The sequence below is a fragment of the Teleopsis dalmanni genome, chromosome 1 (genome assembly GCF_002237135.1).
Source record: "Teleopsis dalmanni isolate 2A chromosome 1, ASM223713v2, whole genome shotgun sequence".
Lineage (NCBI taxonomy): Eukaryota > Metazoa > Arthropoda > Insecta > Diptera > Diopsidae > Teleopsis > Teleopsis dalmanni.
The window spans coordinates 179,131,733-179,142,194 of record NC_051846.1 but is presented as its reverse complement, the minus strand read 5'-3'; the positions used below and the strand labels follow the sequence as shown (position 1 = coordinate 179,142,194).

General features: G+C 34.9%; 2 protein-coding genes across 2 annotated transcripts in view; one reads left to right on the top strand and one right to left on the bottom strand.

Annotated features, from left to right (window-relative positions):
• The window catches only part of LOC119666810 (mucin-2-like), a 167,467-nt gene that overhangs the window by 6,841 nt on the left and 150,164 nt on the right, over positions 1-10,462 (bottom strand). The window lies entirely within an intron of this gene.
• The window catches only part of LOC119670435, a 24,094-nt gene continuing 17,771 nt past the window's right edge, over positions 4,140-10,462 (top strand). Inside the window, exons 1-2 of the mRNA XM_038080693.1 lie at positions 4,140-9,001; positions 9,106-9,193. Coding sequence (XP_037936621.1) covers positions 4,783-9,001; positions 9,106-9,193 — 4,307 coding nt within the window. The 5' untranslated portion in view covers positions 4,140-4,782. The remainder of the gene's footprint in view (positions 9,002-9,105; positions 9,194-10,462) is intronic.

The window sequence follows — 10,462 nt, the reverse complement described above, 5'->3', positions numbered from 1 at the left end:
CGATTTCACATATCCTCATAATAAATAATTTGGTGTGATAAGATCGCACTATTGTGTACTCCCACCAATTACTTTAAACTATGTCCCTTGCAAAAGGACATATAATTTGATTATGTCGTGAGTTATGCGGCATTTTGCGCAATCTTATTAAAACCCAACCTATTGCATGTTAATGATATTTAAATGGAGAACAAAAAGCTGTAAGTCATGGTTCTGAAGCGCTGTTCTAAATTCTGAGCTTTCAACAAACGAAAAATTATCAAAAAAAATTATCAAAAACATTTCTTAAAGCAGATCAACATCCAGTCATGTTGATATAGGAAAATGTAATGTTAATAATATGTATGAATGTTTATAGAAACAATATAAATTTAATTATCGTTGGAATAAACATTATGGATCTGAAGCTCTCTAAATTGATTTTTCGACTGATAGAATACTTGAAAGAATATGAGCCAATGATTTTACAATTCTCTAAACCACACCAATATCGACTCGTGTTGAAATGGCAAAAAGTAATGAATTAATTAATGATGTCGATGGAAACAATAGCAATTTATTTAACATTTGAATAATCAGGGTCTCTCATTTTTCACAAGTTTTGATTTTATTGCATCTCAGAACAGCTCTCGCTATTATAGAGTACGACTTGTAATACTAATACATATAGTATCGATATTCCTTAATCATACAATATAAGAAGTACCTACTACATGTATCTAATCGATTACTTCAAAAGCGTTAATATTTGTGTTACTTACAAATGAGTCATCATGAGGTTATAAATGAGTATCTTGAGCTCATGACTTATAATATGAATACTTTTAGTTATAAACATAATAAGAAAAAAAAGAGTTTCTCTTGTACATCCAATGAAATTATAGCAAATGTGTATACAAAAGATAGATAGTAATTCAAAGAGCTCACGGTTGTCATGACACCCCGAGTAACGGGCGAAAAGAAGAGCTCTTTTGTACTCAAACCAAAGGCAAGGATCATGGCGCATTATCATCTTTATAAGATATATCTCTTCGGGAAGACAGAATTTTATCTTTGTCTGGAAGCAGATACGACTATTAGAAAATGTGGAAATTATTTCCTGAATGATGATAATTATGAATGATATAATTATGAATTAAATATGATATGTAATTATGATATTATGAATGAATTATATTACCATGTTTATTCTGTATTCACATCACGATAGCTACGATTAAAATCGTTTTGTCTTATATAGCCTCATCACACTATGAACCATGATGCCAAATTTTCAACAGATTAGCACTATTCTGCTATTTCATTGATGGAATATATAGCAGATCATACCTGAATATCAAACACGATCCATTGTAGTCTTTGGTAATTTATTCAAATTATTAATGAAGATATGAAAATACAAAAATCACACATTTCATTATTTCTTCTTCTTTAAGTGAGTCTAATTAATATAATTTTCCATGCACTGTAAGAAGGTTGTTTAGGTCATTTGATTTAGTTGATGATTAAGAGTTAGATATTTCTTCCAGTTGTCAATACTTTAACAGGATGGCTAAATTTTTTGGTTTTCACTACAAACCTTCTTCAAGAGAAGTGCTTACTTTTCAATAATATATGCTATAGTGTTCCAATAAAATATACAGTATAATACATTGAATTAGTATTTCGAATCGGTATATTAATTTCAAACCACCAGTCCATATATGGATAGAACAGCTCTATCTAAAATTCCTGGGCTAAAATATCTGTTCTTAGCAACTTATAGAGCAGTTTGAATGTTGAATGAAGCCTAAGTTTGGAATAACGAGGAAGTCGACAAATATTAAAAGTATTTTATTGAGCGAATTCTTCAATTGTACACTTTAACACCGATATATGCCTTAATGACAGAAACTGGTATGGAAGATAAACAACTCACATTTCAGCTACGTAATAAGGACGGTGACAACGTACAATGCACAATGATCAAAGTATCTCTATTGCAAAATATCAAAGACCGAGCATAATTTTAAACTTTAGAAGGTCTTTGCAATAAACATTTGAGACTATTGCTTCAAAGGGTCACAGTTAAACAAACTAGTTTATTGAGAAAATAAAATTCAGTATATTCTGCATTCGTATCTAGATTGCAATCGACCTTTCGAGAATAAGAATCGTTTGAAAGTTGTAAAATATCATTTAACAAGAACCTTCTTTTAAAATAATAATTTTTCTGTCAAGATGAAACTTCGAAATGATTGAAAAATACTCAAAGCATGCACAGATGTAATTTGGTATGCTCTTTTTGTAACATTAATGAGGATGTAAGATTGCATTTCGAATAGATATGTATGCTAACAAACATTTTATGTGATATGTATGCTAACAAACGTTTTATACGTTTTATATTATATATACATGTAGGATTTCTATAAACTTTGATATGAAGCATTGTCTCACATATTGTGATAGGGCTTTCCGTCTGGTTCTTGTTGAGCTCTACTTTTGGGGTCTGTATTTTCTTTATCATACCGTATTGATCATCTGATTCTATTTTACTGCATATAAATCATGTTTAGAGTTTTTTGTAAATTATTTTTCCTCAAAGACGTCAAAGATATCCAAAGAAATACCGTTTATTTTTCATTTCTGTAAGATCTTTATTGATGAGTTCTTTTGAATTTATTGGCTTGAGAATAATACCTCATATTTGCAATGCTCACAAAGGTATTTCCAGTAACAACAGAACATAATATAAATTGGGTTTATGTTGATCAGAGGTAAGCTTATTTTTACACTTCCAGACTAGAGGTTATATTTGTCCTATAGCCGTAGAAAAAAAGTTTCTAACACAAGAGCCATTGTAAAAAGGTACTGAAATGCACTCAACTAAGTGATGACATCTCACTTATAATCACTTTTGAATATATAGTTAGACTCTATATACATGACTTTTAGCTTTTAAATTTCAATTTACTGTGTAATTGCATAAATTTTGAAATGGGCTCATTACTTGCTTTTACAAAACTGTATAATTTCTTATTTAATCTTTTTCATTAATAATATTGGTTCAAAACGCAAACTAGTTTATTTTTTAACAATTATATCAATTTGTTCTGATTTATCATAGGTATGTGTGGTCTGTCATTGTCATGATGGAACATATTTCCTTTTCTATTGACCAACTCTGTTAGATTTTATTTAATTATTTCATTCAAGCACTCGACTTGGGAGCAGTGGAGCACCAAATTAATTCCAGCACTAGGCTTAAGTAGGATATAATAGATCATTCCCCTCTAATCCTAACAAACATTTAACATGACCTTATTGTCACTTGTTAAATACATACATTTTCTTAATATAAACTATGGTTAACAATACATAAGTTTTTCGAACAATAATGAATTGCAACAACAAAACTTTTATTATTTTAATTAATTGAATGTTTGACTGTACCATTATCAGTGGTTTTTTGGAAGTATATTTTTGTTTAACTATTCGTAACATGTATAATAAATATTCTATAAAATCTGAGATATTATTATAGTTTATAGGTTTTTCAAACAGTAGTGAATTGCAACAACAAAATTTTTATAATTTTTAAATAATTGAATTTTTGGCTGACTACACAGCCAAATGCTTAAATACTTATCATTAGAGGTGTTTTGGAATTATATTTTTTACGTATTTATTAATAATATCAATCACTTATAAAATTCGAAATCTTAATATTATTAGGAACTCAATATATATATTTATATATATATATATAGCAACTTTCCGATTTTATGGAAATTTGCTCTTAGTGAAACATAGTGATTGAAGTAGTTTGTAAATTCTAGATAAAAGTAAAGTTATTTTAAAACTTCAAAGGCTTTCAAGAAAGTTCGCATTAGTAGTAATAGCAGTGAGTTAATTATATGAAATATTTTATTTAAAAACTTTTTTTCATTTTTCATTTTGTTGTTAACATTGGCTTCGAATTTGTAGCGGTGCACTTATTATTACTCCAGAATAAAACTTCAACACGTTGACAGTTGCAAGTATAAAAGGAAAAGTTTTATGAACTCTTTAAATTGAATTTTCTCTGCTTAATTCGATTTTTCTTTTCATATCTTGTAATTTTTTTCTGTTTCTCCCTTTCCGTTTTACAGAGCTTACAACACAACTAAACATAAACAATACTTCCTTCCGTACATTTACAAACCACAACGGACCCACCTACAACTAAGCCAACTTCTAAGCGAAGTAGTGCCACACTTCGTATTTCGTTAAAACCTCGCAAGAAAAACTTTCCAGTGCACGTAGCTCGCATAACGTCGACCCTCAATCCACTACAAGGAATGAGCAAATAAGAAACTTGGAAAACTTTTCAAAGCACTTAGCGCATCAGAGCCATTTTTGTTGCATCCAAGTTTGCTAATTTTTTTCTACTTTTGCAATTTTTGCAGTGTGGCAGCGTATCTATACGCTGTCAACCGGCGTCGGTACCGGTAAAAAATTTAACATACACACGTACACATAGAGTGAGAGAGAGAGTCAGTGACTCTATCGCTACAATAGAAGACAATTGTGGGTTTAAAAAGTTTTAATACCCAAACAACATCAAAGCAGCTGCTGTGCATTTGTGAAGTTTCGATGCAAGTAGAGGAAGCGATGTGCATTGCCAACGCCTTTGTTGCAGCAACTTGTATGCATTTCAGAAATTAAAATACCAAAAGCAATCAACAACACAAGCAAGCAAAAGTAGTACAAAGTGTTGAAAAATTCCGCTTAATAACTTTAAATTTTAATAAACCAAACATGACGAAACTTTGTTTAAAAATGTTTTACTGCATCTTCATTTTCCTCTGCATAAATGTGCATTTATATGCAGTTACTGGAGCGCCAACTCATCATTTAACCATAAGTGTGGAAGGCGACACACCAACGCTTGTCGTTACTTCTGCTGAAATTGGCATAACGCCTGAGGTACTACAACAAACTGCAAAGACGACGATAACTGCAAAGGGATTACCACTAACGCCCATAGCCAAAACAAGCCAAACAATAACAACAACACCAACTATAGCGAAACCGGTCTCCAATACACAACTGTCGAGCAAGAATGTTGAAGAGTACAGGAAAGAATTTAAAAATACAGCACCGAAGCCAAAAAGTAAATCTATGAAATCCCAGTACACAAAGAAAAGACAACAATTTCCAACAAAGGATAAGACAATATGGCGTGAGAAAAATTTTATAAGAGCAACTGAAATAGAAGTTTCAACAACAACAGCAACAACAACTACACCAGACACTACTTTAGCTACTCTACGTGGAACTATAGTGACAACTCCATTAAATAAAACATCCACTGAGGGTGCAGTTGAAGTTGCACAAGCTGCAACAGAACCTGTGCCAAATTTGAGTGAGAAAAAGATAGGCAGTCGGGAAAATCAATATGAAACCACAGAGTATGCGACGGTAGAAACCACAAAGATACCAATGCCAGGTGTTGTTGCCACTAAATCTATGCAGGTGTATGAAATAAGTGAGCCAACAACAATGTCAGATGCAACAACACTTGGAAACATGCCACGCGTAATAGCAACAAAATCGTTACCGCCAGACGTTCTGGCAACAACTGCGTTGAAATTGGAAAATGAAACTAAGCATAATACAACCATTGGACAAACAACACAGTCTACTTCAAATGCCATTAGTACAGACAGTGTCATCAATATAAGTGCGATGATGTTGACAACGCAACAAGATGATGCTAAAGCCATGCCAAAAGCAATAGCAGAATATGCAACTGAAAAAATTGCTAAGGAAACTGATAGTGCCACAACAGCGGCACAAACAACAACTATAAGATCGAGAGTAGACACGGCAACAACAGCCAAAATAGCAACTATTTTACCTGGAGCTACTCTAATGGATGCAGTTGTACAAACGGCGGGAGTTAGCGAAGAGATATTAAAGATGCCGGTAATTACAACGGAACCGGATATAATGACAACGACAATCGAGTACACAGCAGCTACCGCAACTATTGCGACTACTGCACCTACGGCAACAAGAGCTAAAGTTGAAGTGGGAATCGTTGCACAATTTAATGACAGCCAAATTGATGAAATTGTAACAACAAAAGACAGTGCCGACAGCACAAACAATTTGAAAAACAACAGCAATGCCAGTAGAGTAACAGCAAAGCAAAGTAATTTGGAAGCTGTGAATATGAAAACAGCCCCCGTGATTATGACAACCAAACATCCAGAGGCAATAAATGTGTTGCCTACAAAACAGCAGCGAGAACAAACGCCACAGCATGAACACCATCAGGAAGCTGGTAGCATAAAGCTTATCGATTTAGAGAAACATGATTTGGAGGCAATTCATGCTTTACAACAACAAAAGCTCTACCACCCACTCAATGACGGACACGATGGTGTGAAGAGCACTAAAAAGAAGCAACTAATTGACAAGCATTATTTAGTTGATGTGACAGATATGCCAACAACTGAAAGTGGTTTCATCGCAACAGTGAGACGCAGTAATGAATCACAAGTAATAGCAGCCACACCAACAGCAACAGCAACAGCAACAAAAACAATAGTAGCAGCAACAACTGCCACATCGAAAAATACCGCTCAAGCATCCACAACAACAGAAGCGACATTAATTGACTTACCAACAACAACAACAACAGTGGCGCTCACAGTGGAGACAACAGCAGCAGCAGAACCAGCAACTAAAAAATCAATATCAAACGACCTTACAGCAACAAATGTAGCAACAGCAGCAGCAACAGAACCAGTGAAAGCAACTAAAAGTCCAACAACAACTACAGTAAAGCAATTAAGTGTTAATCTGCAACTCGATAAGTTGGATCAAACTACATTTCCAGCCACCTCACCACCCTCTTTAACGACAACTTTCACTCCCGTGCATAGTGGTTACTTAGGTCCAATTTTCATGGGGGAGAAAACTTTTAGCGTTTTGCATACTGCAAGCCAGCGACCGCATGAACAGCATGAGTCTTCAATTGCCTCAAGATTGCGGGATGGACGCATAGTTGAAATAATTGCGCCAACTGCATTAGTTGAGCAAACAACAGAACAGCATGATAATTTAAATGAACTGTCAACAACAACAACAACAACAACAACTGGAAAACCAAGTCTAACAGAAGAATTAACACCCGTACTTTCAACTACAGTATTTGAAGTACCAAAGGCTATAAACAGTGCCACACGTTTTCCCGAAAGAAAGAACTTGTTGAGTGCAGAAAGTATTGCTGGAAATGCTGGTATACCTACTGCATTAGATAATACAGTACGTACGGAGTCCAAAATTTCTGATATACAAATTGAAGTCTACGACTCAACGATTGATTCAATTGTAGCTTCTACAAATTTTAAGGACAATGAAGGCTATTATTCTTTACCAGTGGAATCAGCTGTAGGTACTACGCGTCCACCATTGGCAGCGTCCACACAAGAACGCTTTACGCAATATGTAGTCGATCGTGTAGATAGTTCAACACCAGAATCTAATAATATAGCAGCAAGTGGCGGTTTAGGCAAGCCCGAGCCGGCAGCTATAGAAATACATATAAATGTATCTGAGGGTATTGGTAATGAGAGCGAAGATCTGGAATTTTTATATAGACAAACAGATTACAACGCCAACACTAGAAGTAATAGTTATAACCATTATGCTGCTAAGAACAGAAATCCGATATCGGTTAAGTCTTATGCAGCCAATAACGCTGGTGGTGTACAGAATGGTACCAGTGCCAACGGTGGCAGTGATGAAGTTTTGGTTGTGGAAATTATAGATACGGGTGAGAATAGCACTGATAACTCAGCTAGTGTAGAGAACTTAAATCCTATATTTACTTTTCGTGCTGATGCAGATGCGGATGTTGAACTCAAAGATGTAAAATATTATAATCAAAATGCTTTAGTTAAACCGCCGCAAATGTCAGATGAACTTTTTACTGCTGATGTCAAGCAAAGCGGTAGTGATGGTTATTTACAGCCACCGCCACCACCACCACCACCACCACGTAAGCCAAACATAGATCGTGATTCTGATACTATTTTCTATATATCAAATACTGAGGTTAAAGTGGGTGAGTCTCTACCAACACCCAACACCAGTTATGAGCAGTTGCAACAGCAACTACGTAAGAGACGTCTCGAGGCACAGTTTTTTCCAGCTAATTACAAAGCACCAACTACACCAACTAATGTTGGAAAAATGAGAAATCCACCCTTGCGTTATGAAGAAGATATATATTTATCACCGTTGCAGCACACCTCAGATGCGTTGAAGATTTTTCGTAGTGGCATAGATGGCGCACCGCCACTCGACGTTACTTATGTTGGTGAATCTGTGATGGAAGTTGAACAGCAACAACCCAGTAGTAATAGTGTTGGAGCAACAACAATTGTACCTGCACAAGCACCTGATGTCATCATACAACCGGCTATACTGCCGGAAATGTCAATAGGTGTGCCTGTAATAGGTGAACTGCCGCCACAGATTGAATTGAAAGAAATCGATTTCATGCCCGACGAAGCAAATCAACATCGCTCAGGCGTATATGAGAATGACATTGAAGAGAACGTGAATGGCAATGAAGTTGACAGACTTGTCGAGTCGTCAATACAATACGGTGGCGATCTGATAGACGAAGGTGCTGGTGGCATTGGCTTTGATGGCGTTGAGGGTTCTTATCCATTTGGCAATCCAGCTACGTTACATCGCAATGCGAAACACACCGCGGCAGACTATGCACACTTTATACTCAATCATGGCGTTAATAATTTGCGCAAGGATGAGTTAAGCGTAGATGTGGGCAACTCAGCAGAAATGCAGGTTGGCGAAAATACCACATTAAAAGAGTACTTGGCAAAAAACGGTAATGACACTGCGATGAACATAAGCTATGCTATTGCTGAACGTATGGGTAATGCCACCGCATTTTCAGTAATGGAAGAACCAAACCTTGGAGGTGGCCTAGAACTTGGTGAGTATATGTTTTTTTTCGAAAATTGTTTTTCTATTTGTTTAAATTTCTATTTTCCTGTTCAATTTTGTGGAAATTATATTTAATGGAAATTATATTTTTAGATTTTCAGAATGTGTACACATTGTTAATTGGACTTTTCATCATCATCATACCGATTGCGATAACACTGACGATGGCTTGCGCATTGCAGTAAGTAAATATTTGTGAATATTTTAAAAATATTGAAACAAAATAATAACAAATAAACAAAAATACACATTTCCGCATACCAGGAAGTTTGTATAAAATTCTGTATTGGAATTTCAAATTTTATCCTTTACGGCTTTGATACATAAAGTTTCATTGTTTGTGTGTTTAACAAATTGTTATTATTTTAATATATCCTATATTATTCTTCTTATTGTTGTTTTTGCTCTGTTCTTCGTTTCGGCAGCTTCCTTTTTTAATTTCGGTAAATATTTCGTATGCAAATATTTGTAAATGGGATTTTCGATTTAATCCCAAACGAGAGTTCAAGGAAAAATTTGCTGCACACGCAACCGTACCGATACTGGTAGCCTGAAAGCAGTAGCAGCAGCTGTAGTAGCAGGAGCACACAATGTTGCTTAAGGACTTTTCGGCAGTGTGCATGTCCTTTTGTATTGTGTACGAATATGTTTGTATGCCCCACTTGACATATTGCGTAGCGTCAACACATATTTAAAAAAAAAATGGAGCAGACTTGAGTACGTAAGTTCCCCATTTGTGCGTATTGCCAAATATTTTTACTGCTACAAAGATTCTAAAGTGGCAAAAAGGACGTATGCATTAAAAGCTTGCAACAGGACATAAAAGATTTGCTATTAATACTGCTAAATGTTTGAATCATTTCGCCTTTACTCCTCAAACACCCCCGTTACCACAATTTAGCATACCTGGTATATGAATTCCGACCATCTGTCTGGATAGCTGCTTTCTGAGCTGCTGTATTTCTGCATGTTTGATTAAGTTGGTTCGTTAAATATTCGTCGAGGAACAAAAACTTCAAGTTAAGAAATTTATTAGTTGCAAATTCTACATAAACTGCTTTTATAATAGGTTGGGTTCTTCAAACATCCGAAACTCGTTGTGGGTGTGTCTGCTTGCGTGTTGGCATGCATCTTTCACAATTTGAAATTTAAATTATATAAAAGCAATTTTCTACTATTCTAAACGTTCTAATTCTCCTTCCTATCTACCTTCATATCGTGTGTGAGTATTCATACAATTTTATTTCCATTTTGGCACTTAACCTCCTTGAGTGCTCTTACAGGCTGCTCATGACTCGTACGCCAAGTGTTGTAAGCTTGTCGAAAAATAATACAGAGATTATTAAAATTTATGATATATATACATTGTGACCGAAAAGCTTCCGGAAATTTTAAATAAAACGCAAAATTCTTAATCTTCATCAATATTTATTTTATCTCCTTCAAAATA